The sequence below is a fragment of the Stegodyphus dumicola genome, chromosome 9, assembly GCF_044657685.1.
Source record: "Stegodyphus dumicola isolate Sdum_Otavi_A_Nest chromosome 9, ASM4465768v1".
Taxonomy (NCBI): domain Eukaryota; kingdom Metazoa; phylum Arthropoda; class Arachnida; order Araneae; family Eresidae; genus Stegodyphus; species Stegodyphus dumicola.
In genome coordinates, this window is record NC_140776.1 from 132,764,584 (window position 1) to 132,787,213 (window position 22,630).

The 22,630-nt window shown below is 30.9% G+C and overlaps 1 protein-coding gene and 1 long non-coding RNA gene across 2 annotated transcripts in view; one reads left to right on the forward strand and one right to left on the reverse strand.

Moving 5' to 3' along the window:
* Nucleotides 1-22,630, reverse strand: part of LOC146995490 (uncharacterized) — a 378,021-nt gene that overhangs the window by 146,956 nt on the left and 208,435 nt on the right. The gene's annotated exons all lie outside the window — the stretch shown is intronic.
* The window catches only part of LOC118205181 (nose resistant to fluoxetine protein 6-like), an 89,984-nt gene that overhangs the window by 19,555 nt on the left and 47,799 nt on the right, over nucleotides 1-22,630 (forward strand). Inside the window, exons 2-8 of the mRNA XM_085824131.1 lie at nucleotides 4,139-4,374; nucleotides 5,171-5,285; nucleotides 8,272-8,359; nucleotides 11,163-11,248; nucleotides 14,902-15,099; nucleotides 19,779-19,872; nucleotides 20,006-20,098. Coding sequence (XP_085680257.1) covers nucleotides 4,139-4,374; nucleotides 5,171-5,285; nucleotides 8,272-8,359; nucleotides 11,163-11,248; nucleotides 14,902-15,099; nucleotides 19,779-19,872; nucleotides 20,006-20,098 — 910 coding nt within the window. The remainder of the gene's footprint in view (nucleotides 1-4,138; nucleotides 4,375-5,170; nucleotides 5,286-8,271; nucleotides 8,360-11,162; nucleotides 11,249-14,901; nucleotides 15,100-19,778; nucleotides 19,873-20,005; nucleotides 20,099-22,630) is intronic.

A 22,630-nucleotide genomic window follows, 5' to 3' on the forward strand; every position in this document is an offset into this window, starting at 1 on the left:
TGTCTTCCAGTTTCTTCTTCACCGCATCTTTTTAGCAAGAATCCTACAGCAGTAGTTGAGCTGGTGGTATTCTGATTCTTGAAGAGCACAAATTAATGTGTTTAACTGACAGAAGTAAGGTGAACGATAAAGTTAGCGAAGCTTTTGTTGGCTGTAAAGATATACAAGAATGATAATTCAAACAGAATTAGTGATAAGGCCTCTTTTTTGTGTGTTTGCACCTTGCTGTGAAATGGGTTCAAAATTCTTGTTGTAGTTTGAGATCGAAGTGCGCGTTAACGTGTAGTGGTTCTCTTTCTTAGCTGTAATTATTACAGAAAATTAGTTTTTCAAAGAAACTTGCCTTTCAGGCTGTTACTAGAAATTCAGGTTATTACTAAGGCCTTGCAAGATCTTGATATCGACATTCATTCTGTTTACTATCGCAGACACTGTGGAAGTTTTGGAAATGAAAGGGCTGATGCTATAGCAAAGCTAACCGCAAAACTTCTCGTTGATTTAAATCTCCATACTTCTATTTCTCATTGGAAGCCCATTTAAGGAAATGATTCTTTCTATATTTGAAACAGAAAATACCTGGCCTCAACAAAAGCACAATGAATTCTCGCTCTTCAAAAGAAAGAAAATTATAGTTGTTTTACAGCCTAATATATGTAATATAATTCTCCAACTTGTTTCAGTGACATTTATCCATTGCTTTGCTTTCTACTAGAGTAAGCATACTGCTGTTACGAAACACTCATATGTGGCACTGACGTGTTCAAAAGTAGTCACATATTTCCTCACAGGAAAATCGCCTATAACAAAACATGAAGAGATCTCGATTATTATCTTAAAAATGGTCAATCAAGTAATGGAACGAACACTGTTTCAGCCTCTACAGTTCCTTCTAGCTTGATGATATTAGAATGCACTCTAGATGACAAGTACTTCTGTGTCTTGTTAAAAGAAAAAAAAAATATTCGAAGTGTTCAGATTTAGGGCTTTGCATTAGTAAAATCCAAACTGTCAATTTCTTATATAGGACAGTTCTGTATTGTGAGTTTAAATGTTTCTAATTTTCCAAATTCCTAATTTTTCGACTTTTTTACTATATTACTATCAGTTATTGCAGCTTATACTAGAGCATAATTCAGTACTGGTTTATGAACTTCTTCATTTGTATTTCATTACGTATGGCTTGTAATAAGAGCACTTAACAATATTGATGACGTAACACGTAGATTCCATATCACGTAAAATATTGAATCTATAATGAACAGCAAGCATTTTGATTGCTTAGAGTATTGATCCATTTTGAAAAGCAAAATTGGCAGCCGAGGCAAATTAAATATTCATCTTTATTTCTTGAGGCCACAATTCACTTGGCACTCTAATCCTGCCTATTGAAGAACATTTACATTTTTGATACTAATGGTGGTAATAAGAAAGGCAGCATGCCAGGTTTTTAACGGCAAGAGAACTACAAGCAAATGGGTGTAGTTATCCATTATGGCAGACTATTAAGAGAAAGTTTCGGTTTATGCTCGAAATTAGCAAAGTCCTCAGCCTTATGCAAGTCATATGATATGAATTGTTCTAGAAATGACGCAGTTTAGGAAAAGGTATAAATATTTTTAGAATATATAGGGGTATATTTATCTATTTTTATCTTATATATACATATATATGTAAGACATAACAAAATACGATGGCTGCTTTAAGAATAACTGGCGACCTCAAAATTAACTGTTCTAGATTCGGTGTTCTCTCCCCTAAATTTATCTGCTATCCCTAATTCGAGATCTTTTCCTGTTACATAACGCTGATTGAAAAAGGTAACTAAAATAAAAATAACCAATCACAGCTTAGTACTTTCTGCATCTACTAGGTATAAATACCGCTCACAGGTAATTACGTCATTCCTTTCCTAGCTTCCGTCACTGCTGAAAATCTCCCCGCTGCACTGCTTGATGTCGTCCCCTTTTACCTGTGTGTATGAGTAATAGTTAATGATAAAAAAGTATATTATCTACGAAGAATGATTTTACTGTGCCTAGAAATAAAGATGGTAATTAGTCAGGGATTGAATAGATGGTCTTGATTTGTGTCAAAATCTTCTTGCCTTTCCACTTGACTATCGAAAGCTGTTACAGAACCGGATTCCTACTACGCATTAAAATACTACATATATATTTATGCGTATATTTAAAACGCAAAGCTTGTTCCTTGAGAAATTTAAATGTTGAAAAGCCTCTTAATTCAAGCATTATTTGGCCATTGTATTGTTATTTTTCTTTTATAATGACGTGAGTTAGGTATTTAGAATATTATTAATTTTTTTCATTATTTTGCATATTTTCATTTCATTTTGCAGTACAGTATGTTTTGAATAACTTTGTGTTCTTTATGTACTGTTCTTTCCTATTTTTATAATTTTAAAGATTTTTAGAGGACTGAATTTGAGCGGGAAACATTGTTGATTCTTTGGGATGGAGAGTAAAACGTTTGTAAATGATATTGCGATTATTTTTTTAATTTGGTTTTGCACTAAAATTCAGAAAATATTCAAGAATAAAATATCGGTCGCTAAGATATCAAGAATAAACGGGAAAATCTTACCTTTTCAGATGATCTTCTTATGGAAAAGAAACCGGAATTAATTTAATTAACCGTATTTTTAATTCATTACACAGAAATAAATTAACAGTTAGATTTCAAGTTATAACAGTTAGCTTAAATCCCATCCTATCGTTCTTTGCTTATATCTGATGTTTAACTCAAATTCGAAGTTATGCAAATTTAAAGGTACTGGCACGGTAGAGTAGCTCGGGAAAGGCGGTAAGACGGTTCGTCTCAAGCCGTCTCAAGCGACGCATTTTTCGTGGCCGCATGTGAAAAATGCTATAACGGTTATACACATGAATCATCGGAGCAAAAAGAGCGATTTTGATTCTTTGCGTTATGGGATTCTTTGCTTATTACATCTATCTGCATAAGAAGGGGATACCTTCATGGGGGAGTAAAGATATCAAGAATATACGTGGTATACGTGATGAGATTTTACGCATTAAAAAATGGGCAATATTCATAAAGTACATATTCATGGGAAATATTATATTTATACATACGTACCTCTATTTCTGTGTTCCAATAGTAGTCTAACGTCAAAAATAAATTTTACTTTTCAGACTGTTTACAAATAACATATGTGTATTATGTTAGCTCCCAACGTTTTTGCTCTTTGCGAAAACTGACTTGTCTCTTGCTTTCGGATATTGCATCTACAAAGAATCTATTTTTAATAAGCATGAATAATTAATTAATAATCACAAAATCTTTAATATGAAGGCTTTTAAATCAAGAATACATTTATTTAAAACCTCTGCATTTAACATAAATACACATTTGGGGAGTTAGTGCACTAAAAGAAATACAGATTTTCCTCTCTAGAGAAAAAACAGCACTACATTTTTTTATATTAACTTCATCATACTACAGTGCTGAAATAAGTGTAGTCTGCAACAAAAATGCAACGCACTTCATAATAATAAACTTTTCAGTACTGCTATCAAAATGAAAACAAACTGTGTGGACATGTACTTTCGAGCCAAGCAAAGTCAAGGCGTCATTAGAAGAAAGGATGTCATTAGAAGCCGTATCCAATCACGAGCATGAATTTCTCCCTATACGCGTGGCGCGGTACAGAATGCTTATATGTGTCCCGGATGTTCCAATCACCATGTCAAAGCCATCGATACATATTGCTTTGATTTCATGCTTTGAAAGAGTCTTATCCCCAACAATAGCTTATCACCTCTTCCATGCAAGATCACCGATTAAAACTCAGGGCCCCATGTTAAGAGTTGCTTTTCCATTCGGTTAGTGACCCGTGCGATCCATGGTGATGTTTCTAGTGTCCCCTTTACTTTTGTACCTTTTTGTAACCGGAACTAATAAATAGATATGGGTTAGGTAGCAAAGAACAAATTCTTCTACCTAAAAAAGTGCATTTATCTTCTGTTTACCATTAATAAGTTGGAGAGGATTGTGCACTGTGACTGACCTTTGTATTTCTTTACTCATATTTAATATTTTCCAGAGTTCAAATGTTCATATGTTCAAATGTTTTACTGAGAATGTTTTTTACTCACTCTAGTGTTGGATTCAAATGGAAAACCATCAGCAGGCTTATTAGAAGGTACGTCTACAGCTCTAGGAGATTATGATGAATGTTTAAATGTTGTGGTTGGAGGAGGAGAGATTACTGACACCTCAAGGACTGGGGAATATTGTTTACTGGAAATCAAACCTCCTGAACCAGTCTTAAACGCTCTGAAGGATTTCCAAGTCAAAAAGATCGAAAACAATTATTCTTTGGTTACAACACGAACGGTAATATATATTAAACTGCTAATCTTAACATAAAATTTTAAGCTGCTTTTTAAGTTGCATTTCGTAATTTAAAAGTGTATAACTGTGTAATTATTAGCAAACATATTAAGAATATCTTCCCTAAAAGCGTTTTCGTTTGGTGATTTTCTGTAAAATATTTATTTGTAGACATTCGGAGAAATACTAGTTTGACGACGGTTGTAAAAGCGAAAGACCAGTGAAAATGGTAACATTTTCAGCACTGAATGAAGATGCTAATCTTTAGTAATGGCCAAATGTCGCCAATAAAGCCATCCTTGTATTCAGTTACCTAAATTCTAATCAATCATTTTATTGTGATGATTGTAACAAAATTGCACACGCTCAAAATGTGGTCGTAAATGCAGGTACATTTAGAAATCAATGATCCAAACTAACTTTAAATTTGCCAGCAGCATTAAACATTTTGTTAGTTAAATTTATCTCGTTTTGAATGGTTCATTCATCTGCTTGCATACAGTGAAAAATGTTTTCGATCAATCTTTTTTTTTTTTTTTTTTGCTTACATGGGCAAAAATATGAAATAAATTTCTATCAAGTACTTCCTAATTTAATAAATTAAATGTTATTGTAACAAAATTAATATTTTATTACATTGCATGCTTCTTACAATCTAATGAATGAGATAAAATTTAAAAAGTTCTTACTTGATATGTAGGCTAAGATAAAACTTCATATTTAAAATAATTATCTTCTGAGATAAAGATTTAGCATCATGCTGAAGAACTTCTTTTGATATACTCGTTTTTCTCTTTAGTTCTTGGGATTTCTTCGAGACATCCGTTCAAATCCTGATCATGTAATGTTTCGCTTGGGACTTTGCATGCCATCCTCTTGTAGTGAATATGATGTTCAAGACTTAATTAATCTCGGTAAGTAAAGATGATATATGCTCTTTTTCTCTTTCTTATTTTTTGCTCAGCTAAGCTTAAGTGACTTACAAAATTTTATTGAAAATATATTAAATAAAGGAGGGATTATTTGTTAGATTCCATTAATATTCCTTTTCCTAAATTTTAAAATAATAAATGCGTTGACAAGCGACAATAACGAAAAAGGGGGAGTTTAATTTTATAAATTTTTAGAAGAAATTAATTAACGAATCCTAATTAAGGACACTAAATTCTATAGCAAAGAAGGCAACATCAGCATAAGAAAATCAATACCGTAGTGCTTCGGATAACAGAGTTTTGTACTACGAACGTTCTGCGTAATGAATTTGAGGTAGGTTTAAAAGTGTCCTGCAAAACGTATTAGTTCTACTTTACGAGTTGCACCCTAATATTAGTACACTTTAACAACACAGTAAAAGCACAGCTAAACTTTCTTTATATGCTGTTTAAGAAGCACATATATACATTATATGTATCTGTTTGCAAGAATATTAAAGTGAACAAAAGAGTGGGCAGTAAATATATTTCGTAACACTGTGCTACTAATAAACAATTACAAGTCTTCCTTAAATAAGAACACGAGATATCTCAGAAGCAAGTTTAGTCTGGTGAAAATAAAAGAGCAAAAAATTCCTGCAACCTTAGTAAGAAATAAAAAAAAGGCCGAGGTCACAGCCAAGCAATGACAATCAGTCAACCAGAAGTAAACAGAATAGTAGATCCGTAAAATGACAATGTCATGTATTACTTCCAAGATCTTCCTACGTAAAGGAAGAAGTTATCACTTCAGAATTTTCAAACTAGAATTTAACTTTTTAAAACTCGGATCATCGACCATAAAATTACAGACAGATGTGAATAAAAGACAATAACAGCTTAGACGCAAACCAACATTATTTGGATTAAGATTATTTGGATAAGATATTTGGATTTTTCAAAGCTAACTGAAATTTTATCTACAAATATAGCCTGAGAAAATATATACCCAAAATTCAACTGGAAAACTGTGAAAGCGTGAGTTTATAGTGCGCCTAAATCCTTTGTACCTTCTAAATTAGTAAATTTTTAGCATTCCCAAAAATGGTTTTACGAATACTCCCTGAATTTATAAGATACTTTCACGGTTCTGGACCGAGATCGGAAATGGACAAAAATTAATTACCTAGTAAAATTCCGGAAAACGCCTTTATTGTAACTGACATTTTCGTAGAACAGATTCATTATACAACGTGCTACTTACTGGCTTTAACTCTCAGTTATTTTCATATGAATAGAATATGAAAAAAACTACCCTTGTACAAATTCTTAAAATTGCTGATAGAATCATGAATGAAATGTTATTAAACTTGTTCATAGTTATCAAGCGGTATTTTAATGTTAAATTAAGTTTCCAGATTGATTCTTTATATGCAATACTTCCCCAATTGGTTTCTCCCCGTTCTTCTGTCTGTGCTTAAATTCTTTTGATAAGTAGCAAAATATCCTGATGATTTTCAGAGAGTTCAAGATAATTATCCTCTTCTTGTTAAATTTACACCCTGGTAGGTATAGCAGGCTCCAAAAAATCCTGACTTATGTTTGTATGTTTTATTCAATGATGAGGTTATGGTTGCATTTTTGGGGCTGTTTAACACCTACAATTCTTATAGTCCCTCTTTGGGAGCATGGCAGTCTACATGGCATGAGATTACATGCCCATCAGGAAAGATTCTCCATTAATATTTTGAGTAATATGGCACATAAATACTTAAAATGACTATACATTCTACCAATTGCTTGAACGATCTCATATAAGACATCTTTCTTTAAAATTTACTGGTGGAATATTTTCCGATGTTTCTTCAGCTCTTCATACATGAGTGCAATACCAGCACAAATTAGCGTTAGATTACTTTAGCGCCAGTTACTTCTGTAGAAAAGATCGTGATGCTACTTACGGCTTCCATCGGACTAGATAGCGTAAATATGTTTCTTGGCAATCATTTTTCATTATAATTTGGATATTTATTCTCTAAATCACTTTCATAATACAATGGTGCAGCTAATCTGGAAATGATTGTCAAAACTTAGAAACCAAAACCTTTCTGGAATCATTCAATTAAGCTTCGATTGTGAGATATGTCACTTTTCGCTTCTCCTTTTCTTAGTAACAAGCTTGCTGCTTCTGCTCTCTGTTCAAAATTATATTTTTACAATGTAACGATGCAGACTTAATTTTTAAGAAACAGGCCCACTTAATGCGGTAAAGTAATTTTGTATTGGTACATTGAAAAGTGTGTGTCATCTTTAATAAGAAGAAAATATTTAAATCATGCTGCGGCTGCCACTTCTTCAGTCTACATCTACAGCGTATGATTACTTCCAAGTATTTCTATAGCACGCGGCATAATCTGTCTTCAAAGACATTTCTGTATTATTACATGCATATATTTTTGAATCGGTGGGTTAATTGTACAATGCACAATTTAGATTGAAATATAAATTAAAGAATTTATGATGTCTCATCGAATGGCAATATCTCTGAGATTTAGAAATATGGCAGACATGAGATTGATGAATTAGAATTCTTACGCTTTGTATTAAAGCAATTCTTAACTTAATGGATGATAAATATCCTAACAATAACATAATATAAAATCGCGAAAATTGCATTACAAACAGTCTATCTTCAAAATTAACAATAGGGATAAAATTTAAAGGCAAATTTAAATATCGGATAGTTTAGTTAAAATTTTATCAGATATGTTTAAAGAAAGAAGAAAGGCTTTCATTCATAAATTTTAGAGTTTGGGAGTTTTATTCTTCAAAATGCCATGAAATTTCGATTTCAATTAAACATGCAAAGTGCATTAATTTTACATAATTTTACTTACTCGATTCATTTGTATGGAGCATTTATTGCTGCAGCTAAAAAGTGAATCGCTATTCTTAGCCAATTTTAATTCTTTATTATGTTATTTTACAGCTACAAAAGACGTGGATTTCCCAGCAAATGTGAAACGATGCGAATCCAAATCTGATTTCGAATATCAGTCGCATGAGTTCATAATTCTGTAAGTTACAAATATTGATAACTTTACATTTTTGATCTTCTAAACATTTTAAAGCATAATATGTAGTAGCCGACTGAAGAATTTAAGATAAATAAAATAAAAAGAAGAGAATTATAGTTAGCAATTTTATGCTTTAGTAAATTAAAACCACGACTACTTTCTGATTCGTAGTATGCATAAATATGCTTCATACGCCTTAAAGAATTGTATAATCTTTCTTTCCTGCAGCAGAATATAACTAATTAATCAAAATAATAGTGATGATATAATGGATATCTAAACCCATTTATTTAATATTCTATGAAATATAGCCAAATTCATGAGCTAAAGCTTACTTGTGTGGAAAGCGATGAAATAAATAAAATTGTTTAAATTTGCTCAACACAGACACTTAAAATTCATCAGTAAAGAACATTTAGAAACAATTGTAAAAATTAAAATATAAAGAGTACAAGTGCAAAGAAATTCTTGGTAACAAATAGGCTAACACATACTTTTCAGACTTAAAGTTCGGTTTTTTTAGAGCAGAATCTCAAGAATTCCCTTCGACCGATGAATGAATTATGAGCCGTGAAACGGAAGGAAGTTTTGTTTATTGTGTCTTAATAAGAAAATGTTATTATAAATAATAACAGCAAGGGGCTTTCGGATATTTTGGAGACGATAGCTTTTAATGCAAGAATTTTCTCTGCTGTAGACAATGGTAAATATTTTTTAATTTACTTCTTCTATTTAAATTATTTATAATTAAATTTAAAAGCCTTATGAACATTCTACAGCTTATCGTGAGTATTTTATGTATTCATATCAGTATGGATATCTAACAGTGAATTTTCTTTTCAGATTTGCGGTTGACTACTTTATTTTTAGTTCATACATATCTAGAAATTGGTTTCATATATACGTATATAAATGTTTATTGTTATTTCTGAAAATAAATCAATTTATAGCCAATGCTACTAATATAAAACCATCTCATGTTATGAATATAAGTAACCTTTTTAAAAGATTACATTATTGGCAGAACCGTTAAGACTTTATGAGGATTCCGAATTAATTAAAATCGAACACTGAAATCAGATTTTCAGATGAAAGACTACACTATTAAATAACATGCAATTAGATTTAAAATTCCTGACATGCTTGTAAATCCCGCGCATAGGCTAAAACCCAGAATCTTCTCTTTGTTTTGAGACAGGTATTCTACCGGGAACATATTCAATTAATTCCTGGGAACCCTCAATAAAACTCGATGGTATTAAGACTCTTACGTACATATTTATTAATGGGAGAATTTAATTAAACAGAGCTCTCCTATTTGACATTCAAATATTCCATATATTTTACAAATATTTAAACATTGTAAGGTTTAATATAACCAAAGTAGATATAAAAATATAAAATCTGAAAGGTTTCAGATGTTTAATTACGTCCAAAGGGGCGTTTTTTTTTCACATTTCGTGTGTTACCTTTATTTATTAAATATGTTCTTTGCACTTGAACCATAAAATTCAGTTCAACAGCAATGTCGCAAAATAACTTTAAAATGAGCCTATCTTTAGAATTTCCAATACACAGTTCCGCGCGCTGGAGATAAAACGTTTTTCCCCCGTAGAGTGTTGCTATTGCTCGCTTTTAAATTATTGAGTTTGTTAATCCAAAATTCGTTAAAGTTTTACAAAATATGAAATATTTAATAAAACAAATTCGAAATTTCAAATTTGGGGTTCCAGATGCCCATATTCGCAGGAGGATTACTTTATTCAACATTTGTTGACGCTAGGTACCATTGTTTTATCACAATGCGAGCAACATACATACATTTATACAGATTCTTCATTATTTGATTTCTTTAAATATAGGAGGGCGATAATATTTGGTGGCAACTTTTTGAAAAGTGAATCAATGCAAAATGTCGAAAAGTATATGTCCTTATGAGCAAATTGCCTTTTTGGACTAAAAATGGTGTAATACCTCTCTGGCGCCTAAGATAAATCCAATTAGCTTAATTAAAAGTTTAATTAGATGATACACTGATTCCTTGGATGAGTTATCACCATCAGAATAACTAAATTCTCGATGCAAAAAGACACAGGTAGCACAGCTAATAATAGACACAGCTAATTTTATTCTATTCCACTGCAAAGATTACTCTAAATGACTATTGCACAAAACTTATAAGTCACCTGAACTGGATGCAAAGACAATATTTTTGTAAATTGTTTCTAAATAAAATATTATTTAATTGCGTCTAAGACCACACGTTTTACTGAGAATCGTTAACACTGGCTCAAAATGCTTAACTTATCAACAAATTCTGCTAAGTTTTTAATCTGGCTCAAGGCAACGGTTTTCGTCAAGAAAATTTAAAAAGCAAGCAATCGGCTTTGAAGTCATAATACTCATATACAGTTACAAGCTATTCTTCTAAGGTTATAAAAAAATGCTTCCCAGTTAAAATGCTTCCCAGTCATATCTGTTTAAAGTTTCTATTTTCCTCATAATCTGTCAATAACAATCATAATATGCATTCTCTAGATATACACCTTTCATCGAACGTTTTAACAATTACTGAGATTTAGTCCGCATTTCTAGAAATAAGAGATCTATTTTTTATAACTTCATAAATTAATGCCTTCAAAAATTGCACGAAAGAAGTTGAAATCAGTTCTTAGAATAACGTATTCCACATGAATATTTGAATAGCATTTGAATGAAACAGCAATTTTTCTTGCATTATTTTCTAATGTGAGAACTAATTTAATAAAATAAAATTTCAATGATTTTTTTTTCAAATTTTCAGGAGCATTTTGGCACTTTTTCTGGCAATCATAGTGATAGCAACGATAATCAATATTTGTTTTGACTGCATGAGCCCAGACAAGCCAGGTAAAACAAACAAAATTTGCTTAAAACTTTTTCTATCTACAAATCATATGCATTTTCATTTTCTACTCTATTTGATATTAAAAGTGCGGATTGCATTTGCCCTGTCCAATGGTAGACTGAATACAATAGGTAAGCACCGGTGATCTGGCATGGAATCAAATTTCGGAGAGTGTGTTGGCTTCCAGATGCTTTGTAAAGACATTAGGTTATTTCTAAGGAAGAGATTAGAAAAACGAGCAATGCCGTCGTCGACACTTGAACCACAGACCTCTGGAATACGCGCCGAGCTTGATGACCACTAAGGCATGCTATGAAGGCGGGAGAAATACCTTTAGCTTTTTGAGATTTTCGAAAAATCATTTAGATCCATCTTGCTTATAAACTCATTGATCAAAATATTTTCCTCTTATGTACGTAGGTAGACTTCGTGTGCTTCGAAATGGTCACTTTTTTAAAAAATTCTGATGATGGCATCACATGACTTCATTGTTCGACATATAAATAATACACATATTTTGCTGCAATTCATTTAAACTTATTTCCGCGAATTATTCTAACTTAATTAATCGACTCCTCAAGACAAATTGAAAATGACATCAAAATTGCAAATTTTAAAATAAAATATCCCTTTCACTTTTTGTCGTATGGGAATCAAACGTCATATAATTTTACTTTTTCATTAGAAAAAGAAAACTTTCCTAAGAACAAATAAAAAAACCCGAAGATCGCATTAAAATTCAGATTTTGTTATTTCTTAAAAATTATTTTTTTTTTAATTTTACATTGCCAAAACAGGAATATATTCATCATTTAACACACTTTTGTAATTGTAAGTATATGACTACCACCGAAGACTGCGAAAATAAAGGCCGAATAGGAAAGAGGTTTGTGTGCGCGTGTGAGTAGATATATATATATATATATACACGATATAGTAACAGTATAAAAAAGTGACAGATACGTGAGACCTAGTCGGTCAAAATAGCGCATTGAGCTGCTTTTTTTAAAAAAGAGAGGTTAAAAACCTAGCAAAAGCTGTAAAGTACATTTGAAAATCCTATCAAATGTAAAATAATGTCAAATCAATAAACCAAAGCCAAATCATTAAATTTACGCGAAATATCCTATCCAATCTACATAAAATAGGAAAAATTGTACATATAAAAAACAAGTTCAATCCTCCTTGTTCAAAGCTTCAAACATAACTTATCAAGGGAAAAGTGTTTGAAGCCTTCAACCAAGTTGATTAAACCAAAAGCATGCAAACAAATATATTGAGACTGAAAACGGCATTCATTGTAATCTATTTACTTTTTCATCTAAAACTAACAACGTCTGAATACGTGTAGATTTGTCCCTTTTCGCGACGTGTTTGCGTGTCTTAAAATATCAAAGTAATAAATTCTAAAACATCAAAGTAATAAATTTTAAACTCTAAAATAGTACTTGTACTCTTAAAGCGAAAAATATTTAAAACGTGAAAGAAACATCCTATACAAAGTGGCCTCTTAAGGCTAATGTACAAACAAATTCTTCAGTGTAAATCCTGAAATTCCAAAATATCAAATTAAGGGCAGGTCCCTTGGCGCTAAAAATAAAAACTTTACCCTAATGAAATAATCTTTACAAAGAGAAGTCCTGTTAAGACCAAAAGGCAGAGTAATTTGTGAAGAAATGAAACTTACAAAAAATGCAAACATACCTGCGTCCGACTCGAGTTCTTCCTAAAATTAAACTGAGCTAAAAACGTACAAAAAAGATTGCCAGAAAAAGAAGAAGATTTAATGAGTGTTACAATAATTAGAAAACAGTCAAATTCCACCTATTTGGAGGACTAAATGAAACAGAAGCAAGTAAACGTAATATACGTAAATATATACATACGGTTTGGTACTGCCGATGCGCACAACTAGGTGTTGTAGCAGTCCCATAAGCAAAATTTCAACCTACACTACCTTACCTAATTTTTTTGAGTTATGAGAGATACATACGTATGTACATGTATCACGAAAAAATCCCTTTTGAATCCATTTTACAATCCGTTTCAGAAACTCGAGTCCTTTATTTTGTGTGTACTTACAGACGTCAAACAAAAAAATTGTCCAAAATTGATTCGGGACCGGTCTCATTCCTGCTGAAATATTATACCTGAAATTTTTCACAAATATAATACTACCTTTATGTTGTATAAGGAAGTAGAAAGAAATTATATTGTGTGTAATATTTTATTTGATAATTTCTACTGTGTAGTTTAGCGAGTTTCAAAGAGCTTTATCAAATCTCTGATATTTAGGAACTTTCACATCACCTTCATTGGAAATAACAATTTCAAGTATTCGCTTAAAGCCAATCTTTGGAAAGATTAAGTTATATGACAGCAACGTATGTGGAATTTTTGTGTTATTGGATTCAATTGAATTTGGATTCCATAGAAGATTTTCTAGGAATTGGCTGCAATTATCGTAAAAAATATGTAACTTTCATACAGTTATTTACTTACACCAAAAACTACTATCTAATGCATTTATTCACTCGGTTCTGTAAGGAAGTTAAAAATAAATAGTAAGATATTAATGTTAAGATGAATGTTTGTGTTGTGCTGAAAATATTATTTGACTATTTTTGGAATTGGTTCTAGCCAAATTTTCCTCTCAGAACGTGATGTACGAGATATCGTATTTTAATACTGTTTTAATGAAATTAAACGATTATAGCCTTAATTTAAAAATCTCAGAAAATTTATTTCAAAGAGTATGAATACTTTTCAAATTTTTTAAGAAAATAACGATTTTGAGAAAAACATTCGTGTATATCGCCTTAATGTATATATGATGTAATTGATCTATGATATTGTATTGCCTATTGGTCTATATCGCCTTAATGTAATTGATGTATGTAAGATTCGGTATACTTTTTTGAAATATTATATTATCTTTCATAAATTCTGTGTACATTTAAAAAAACTTAATTAAAGGAAAGATTGAAAATTGCTTAAAATTTGTATTTAATGAAACTAGTTAATGCTGTCGTCGAGGAAATGCATTCTGGGAATGAAATAATTACACTCTATAAATGTCTTTCAACCCTACTATAAGCTAATCTATAGTACGGAAATTTATGACAAATATACTATTAGATAGATCTTTTCAACAGCATAATTTTTCAGAAAGATAAACGTTTTAACAAATTTAATGCCAGGTAGCTGCACATTTTGACAGAGATATATAAATAATCAAGATAACTATTATGGTTAAACTCTTTAGTACCATTTAATACGGAAGTTATAATGTTCACATAAAATTTACGCATATAACGTTCTTAAGCTAATTTGCAAATACCAATTTAGAAAAAAGAGCTCACTATTTTAATATTATTTGCGCTATTTGATTAAATTGCATTTATATTATTTTGAGGAAACCATTCGAATGTTTTCTTGCTTATAAATCTCACGGTATTGTTACGGAATTTTATTTTTTTTTAAATCATCGGATAGTTCTTTATCTCTGTTTCCCAAATATTTTCACTGCTTTTACGAATTGTTTATCAATTAAAAATATTTTAACTTTAAAATACTAGTTTTATTCCAAGATATTTTTATAATACGAATTTAATTTTATTCTAGCTTTATAATACTAGCTTTTTATTCATTTTAGACCAAAATGCAAAATGTGCAAAGACTTTTGGATTATTTTCGAGGTTATCTCTGTGCCAGAGTATACCAAAATTGCTGGAGTGTAACGTAGACGGTGACGCGTTTGATGTCATCAGAGGAATGAAAGTCCTAACTGTCTTCTTTGCGATATATATGCATACATATGGTTTGCCACATCCATTGCATTTATATAGATTCCGTAAGTATAACCTTTCTTTAAAAATAACGCTTAAAATGAAACAACTCTATTTGAATTTTAAAAACATGCTATAAGACTTAATAATTTAAGTAATCTAAAGCAATGTTGACAATTTTAACAACGAAAACAAGCTTCGCAAAAACTATTCCAACATTTCTTTTCTATTGTTAAAAGAGTAATTTTATCAGAATATTTTACAATGAACTTCACTAATATTTACCAAATATTTTCTAGTATTTACCAAAATAATAATTAAATGTTTGTGTGATATAATTAATTAAATGAAGAAAGTGACATAAATTAAAAGAAGTAATCGAAATTGCGAAAAATATTTATGCTTTTTCATTTTATAATATGGAGTTTTGTATAATCTTCCTAATCTAGAGTTCTAGAAAACATCATAAATGCTCTTTCCCAGCTTTCTGTTAGGATATTATGAGGATAATATAAGAAAAAATTCGTGTTTGTTAGCCTATGTGGAGCAGCCCGCCCACCTGACCAAAGGTGGCCCTTTGGCATTATTAGTAATTTCCAGTTACATATATTAGGCTTTCTCAGTTATATGTACAAACAAAGGACACACACTAAATTAAAATTCCCACTGTAGATAGATTATAATCCATACAATTCATAATCATTCTTAAATACATTTCTTCCTTTGACTTGATAAAATCAATTCGACGTTAAAGTTCTATTAACGATAAAATGCTTTCGTTATATCTCTAGGGTCGTTAGGTTATATCGATGCAGTAGCTTGAGAAATGGGCAGTGATCGAAATCTGAGATTCGAAATCCAGACCTCCCGAAAACGAGTCGAGCGTACTTCTTGTTAACGCCATCAAGGCATGCGAAAAGGAGGAAGAAAATACTTTATATATATCTTTTATAAGTGGGCAGGTGTCCACAAAGTGCTTAGCATCTCAAATTTCATTGTATCTGCAAAAAGAACTTTTTAAGTCTCTTTAGTTATACGAAATGTGAGGAAACTATAATTTCTAAGGCCACTACATTGCAAAATGTTCCGCAGTAACACTAATGTATAGAACCACTGATCACAATTGTGACAAGATAAAATTTTATTATAAAATGGGCATGGGCAGGAGGTAGTAATTTATAAGATCCCCTTTCTAATTATAATTGTAGAAAAAAATATTTTCACGCTACAATGAATTTGGACAAATTTGGAACAAAAAATGAGAAATACTATTTTGGAAGAACTGCACTAAATTTTATTAATCTTCCCGATAAATCCAAATGTTTTATTGTGTGTTTTCGAAAAATACCTTATAAATATTCTTTTGGATGTAAATTTGGAAATATAAATATGTATGTTGACGTTCGCTATTTCATATAATCCTAAAACAAATTTATGTTCAGAGCCCAAATAAGACTCTCTATGGCCTCAAGCAGAGCATTTTCCAGGGGTCCTTAACACCAACTTTTATTCCTTTCATCAGTGGCAATCACGATTGTAAGAAATTTTTGAGCCCTGTCCTAAAATCTAGGCCCTTATGCCTTTTGCATTTATATAGGTCTTGCCTATGTGCTATGTCCTTTTTATTCACGAACAAAACACCAGCTGGAAATATTCTATATGGGATTCGTAAACTTGTGTTTAGCTCTTCTGCCTTTACTTTTTAAACTATATTATATGCTTCTTTATAATTTTATCATTTAATTATTCGTTATTAATGTGATTATGTCACCCGCTAATTAATGTCCATGTTCTCAAAGACAAATTATGGCTGCATTGCTACTGTATCACATAGAAAAAATTTCAGAACAAAACAGTTAAGATGTTAATAAATACTTTGCTTCATAACTTTTGAAGTGTATTTTTTCAGGAAGTCGCCAGGGTTGTGTTGTTCTAAATAGGTGCGGGTACCGGACGACACCCGATTTGTCATATTAAGCCGTCCGGGTGTCCGGGCCCTGCATTCACCTGTCACCTGTATTTTACTAGGATGTAGTTAAGGAAATAAATCTGTGAAATTTGGCATAGAAATCGTTACCCTCTTTGAGTACAGCTTTATTAACAATAAATTCCTTGATACATGCATTACTAAGACCAATTACAATGTAAAAGCATTACAAAATTGGCCTTGATATAAGAGTTACCTTCAAAGGAAGAATTTACTTATATTGCAAGGATTACCTTATGTTAACAAGATAATTATGAGTTGATGGAAGTCCTAACTCATCTCGTGAAATTTTCTGACTCTAGATATTGTTGTCTCAGACGACTTAATTAAATTCTTTGACAAATCTACGTGCCGCTTCAAAACATGTCACATTTCCTTTGTCTTTTTAAACGATGCACTTTAAAATGCTTTATATAAATGACGAAAGTTAGAAATGTGGTGGTAAATTAACTTATTTTAGGAAACATCGACAGCTTAATGAATAGAAAATGAGATAGAAGATCATTTTCAGACTTAAAATGAATACTACCGTTATTTATGATAATGCACTTTCAACTGGAGACCGACCGCTTAAAATATTATTTGGCAAAAATATTGCCCCCTTGTAGATAAGAGTAATTTATTGCAACTCGGAAAATGCGCATTTGGTTTGTGGCCTATTGCACGCTATCTAATTTACTTTATTGTTTGTTTATATTGATCTATGCAAATTACTTTTTGTCAATGCTTGCTTTATTAATAATAAATGAAAATAAGAAATGTTGCATTGTCATCTTTATCAAAGTATGTTAGTTACTGCTCACAAAGTTTATATTTTATATCCCCAGGTGGTGGGATATACTTCCTTAATGGATTATGAATTTTCTGGGAGATATATGATCCCTGAAGGTGTAAAAGAAAGATTCTGTCTTTTAACTGTAACAGTTAAAATCCTTATTGGCAATAACAGAAAGCAGTTTCATTTGTTTTATGCAAAATTAACAAGCTATAATTTTTTAAATTATACTATGTTTTCTTGTTTGCATTTTATAAAATTTCTTTCTCAAAAATAATATTTATTTATTACTTCCAAGTAATTTCGTTATAAAAGGCATTGCTTTGTCTTTCAATAAATTCTGTCAGTCTTATTATAATATAAATACGTTAATCTTACTGCATTATAATCATAGATAAATTGCAATTTTTTGACAATTGCAATTCTTCGTTGTCCTTAAGCCAACTGATATCAAAATAGAAGGAAGCATTTATGAAATATTTTTATCTTATAAAATGGGACTAAAAATGAAACTTGTCTACAAGAAAGACACACACAAGACACAATTAGGTAAAATACCTTTTGAGAAATTAATAATAAAAGTACAAATGCATATTATCTTTTTGACCTATAAAAGCTGTAAGTTTGTGTTCCATAGCATTAAAAGTTAAGTGACATTATACTAATTGGGTATTATTATGAATTTACTTTAAAATTAGGAGCCATTATATGGATAATGTGTTATTAAAACGTTAGTTAAAATTAATTTGCACATAAACTTTGTTTGCACATAAAATTTGTTTTGAAAATAAACTGTGAACGTATTTAATTAATTTTAAATTTTATTTTGTTGGAAATATTTTTACCAAAATACTTTCTCCTTTAAATAAATTCTAATGTTATTATTTTGATGTTGTTTAGGTGAATAACTTTAATGCGGTTGTTCTGATGTCGTAATGATGTCTATTCGTTGTCCAATTTAGTGAGACAATGAATGAAATATACTTCTTAACAACTGAAAAAAAATTAAGGCTTGAGGAAAACATATTTAACAAGCAAGATTTACTTAATACTTCTCATTATATTGATAAATATTAATATGGCAAAAGTTATACATTAAATAGTTTTTGAAGGCATTCACATCCAAACAATCCTTTGTCTATATATGTGTGTGCAGATGCAGTGAGTTTTCTAATCTTCATCTTTATTTTAATATTCTTTTTATGAAGTGATTAATGCACGTTTAAATAATAATAATAGTAATTAACAATAATAATTTAGCTTTGTTACATCTGTATCCAGCATGTTATAAATTTTAATTTGGAGTCTAATATTTTAATAGGGTTTTAAGTTGGGCAAATAATTCTCAATTTACATTCACCTATCAATATTTTGTATAAAAATAAGAATTTAAAATTTTTCTTAGTTCTAGAACACAAGCATTTAGCTTGTTTTGATAAGAGCCTTGTAGAATTACTAAATCAGAATAAGATAATTAAATTTAAATTTGCTGCGAATATTTAAATCTTAATCTACTGTTCGTGTTTCTCTTTTGCAATCCTAGGAATTACCTTTTTGTTATAACTTTCTTTCGTGTAGAAGCTGAATAATTTGTCCTCAACACAGAAGATAAACACGCCAAAGTGAAATATAAAATTAGCAAAGCACCACCTTTCTGTTTGGCGTAGATTTAGTCAAGATCTCAAGAGGGTAAATAGGTATCTCTTCTTCAGGAGCAAAAGAATCGGAAATCGCTACGGGCACAGATCGCTAATCTGAAAGATTGTCCGTTTCTTTTCTCCTGATGAAGAGGGATTTGTACCTGTTTGCCTCGAAATCGCTTGATCGATTGAGATCTTGACTAAATCTATGCCAGACACAATGTTGTTGCTTTGCTAATTCACTTCAGAAATCCATTTTCATACTTGTAAATACGTAGAGAAATAGAAACTACCTACCGTTCTTATTATTATGTTAATTACACATTTTTGTCTTTTTTGCAGGAGACACGCTGAACCTATCGAAATTTATGAACGATATATTGTTTGAAACAATCGCCAATGCATCTGTTGGAGTGGATACAATATTTTTCTTAGCGTAAGCCATTAAGTATTTATGTGCTCATCGATCCCAATATGATGCACGAATTTTGAATTTATTTCGTCATTACAATAACCCCACCGTAACCTTGACAACTCACAAAGTCATTAAGTATTTTTTTACTTTTCAGTGGTTTCATTTGCATTTACAATCGATGGAGGCAGCTGAAGAGGCCTGGAGTTATTTTGTATATTCTGAAATTTATATTTCTAAATTATATTAGGTAATTATTATTTTTTCTTGTGCACTAATGTATACAATGAATACAGTTACAAATAAGTTAGTATTATTAACAAAATTTTCAAGCAAATAAGAAATGGCAAAACAGGGTGTTTCCAAAAATATAACATATAGATGTATAATTTTTATTTGTATTATTTATTAATCGAGCGTATGGAACCATTCTATATTGGTGATGCTTTATATCTCTGTGTTAATCCCTTAATAGAAACTTAGAAACTTCAGTCACTTTCTAAATCGTTTCCTTAACAGAAAATTCAGTCGAAGATGCATTAGAAAAGATGAATGTTTAGGACGATCAGCGCATTCTGCAGATATTTAGTCTACCATTATTTATGATCCATCAAGCTGCTATTGAAAATAATATTTTTTATAAATATCCTTTTCAATGGTTTACAATGCGCCAAACGTTGCTAAAAAACTTAGCTGAAGGAAATGGAGCCCAGAGAAATGTACGTTGGGGATTTCGTGACCAACTGGTAAAGCCAATTAAGAAAGAAGCATCCTAATTTAAAATTTAATATTGAAAGTTTTGAATAAAATTGTATCGATTTCAAGGGCGATCAGATATAAATTCTTCGTCTTCAGAACTTCAAATAATTTCGCCTAATTTCAAGAGAAAAATATTCTAATAACATGTTGACAATGATGGTGGACAAATGAAAAGTTCTTTAAACACCGATTGTACCTTTGTTGTTAAGACATCTCATGTTCTTGGTTCATTTTCTACGAAAAGTTGCTTTCATATTAATGTTAAAAGTCTCGTTTACAGCTAGAATATTTAAGAAACGAATTACAAAAAAATCATTTTTGAAAAACCATTTAAATATTAAAATGGTTAACAAAATTCATATCATCACACCATGAAACTCAGAAAGTATGTATTTTTATGATGGTAATAAAATATTGGTGCATGGTGTTCTTTTATATCTAAAGTAAAACGCCACATGAATTTTAAAAACTACAACAGAATTCGTATAAAGTCCGTTGGGATTATTTTTTGCATATTGGTAGATAAAAACAAGTGTATTCTGCTTGGCAGTACACATTTAATAGTACGCGAAAAATATTACAATAGCTGGAAACAACATAATATTATAATGAATACTGATAAAAATATACAGAAAGTTTAAATGTTTCTTTAAATAAAAGGTAAATAATTGTGAAGAACTCCAATGCAGCCGTCATTGACCAAAATATTTGCGAAAGCAATGTTATTAATTGTAACTGATTCCGCCGACACCATTTATAGTGTTCGATTACTTACTCATCACATAAGCACCTCTTTCCCAATTAGCGGGTCATATAAAACGATCGGTAGTCAATAATGCTTTCAATAGCGAGTAAATCATCAAAAATGAGTTGTGTAGCTGTCTTTGTATAGAGTTATATCACAATCAAATTTGTTTGAGTGGGGAGTTTCGTTTACGTTAGTTGTTGTTCACAATTGCTAAATATAAGGTTTATTTAAATAAAACGGGTAAACAATTGAAAAGTTGATTCGCAATCGTTTACCCATTTATTTAAATAAACTATGGCTGCCATGATAAACATACTTACATGACTCTGGTATGGCGCTTGCATTAAGCATTTTCAAACAATAAGGTGGATCGGGAAGAAGTTATTCTGGTAAGAGATAAGCTTAAAGAAAGGTAAGAAATTATCCCAAAACCGTCCATCTTAGAAGAGAGGAATATTTTCTATAAATGTGTATATGGATTTTTATTAAAAAAAAAAACCACGATAGCCCGAATTCCCTTTGTAATTTGTAACAAATACGGTAGATTTATCTAATAGAAGTGTGACATCTTCGTTGGTATTGTCTTATTTTAAAACCAAATATCTCAATTGTAAATAAAAATTAATCAAAGTTTTTCTAAAGTATGTAAAAGCCATAATGTGAAATCTTGCCTGTAATCATTTAACGCAGATGACAAAAATGCGATTGAAGTATTAAAGTATCCCTCAAAATAAATTATCATATCATTAAAAGTGGTAAAACCGTATAGTTGCAGAAAATTTGATGCTACTCAGTGCAAGTTTGGAAAACATTATATTCGAAAAATTAAAAAACAATCTCTTCTCAAACAATACGATTTCTTGGAATAACAATAAAAGATATGCATGATGTCCTTTTTAATAGGCAGGTGACAGATGTCTCACGCCCTCCAGTACCTTAAAACTAGCAGCTCCCCAGTCCCAGATGGCCTGCCTCTGGAATGTATTTGCCTTTCTGTGAAGTCGCATGGTGTGGTGTTCTGCACTCTGAACGCGTATTCCAGAGGTCCGCGGTTCCTTTCCTGGCGAAGGCGTTCCTCATTTTTCTTCTATCCTGCTTCGAAATGTCCTAATGTCTCTACAGTGTCAATGAGTCTACCAGTGCATTAAATCTTTCGAAATCGAATCTTAATTTTTGTTTTTAATTTAGTATGTGCCTAGTTATATGTTAATTTATTTTTAAATAATTATAGATTTAGTGTTTTACTGTCGTATAATACTACTTCAATTACGTTTA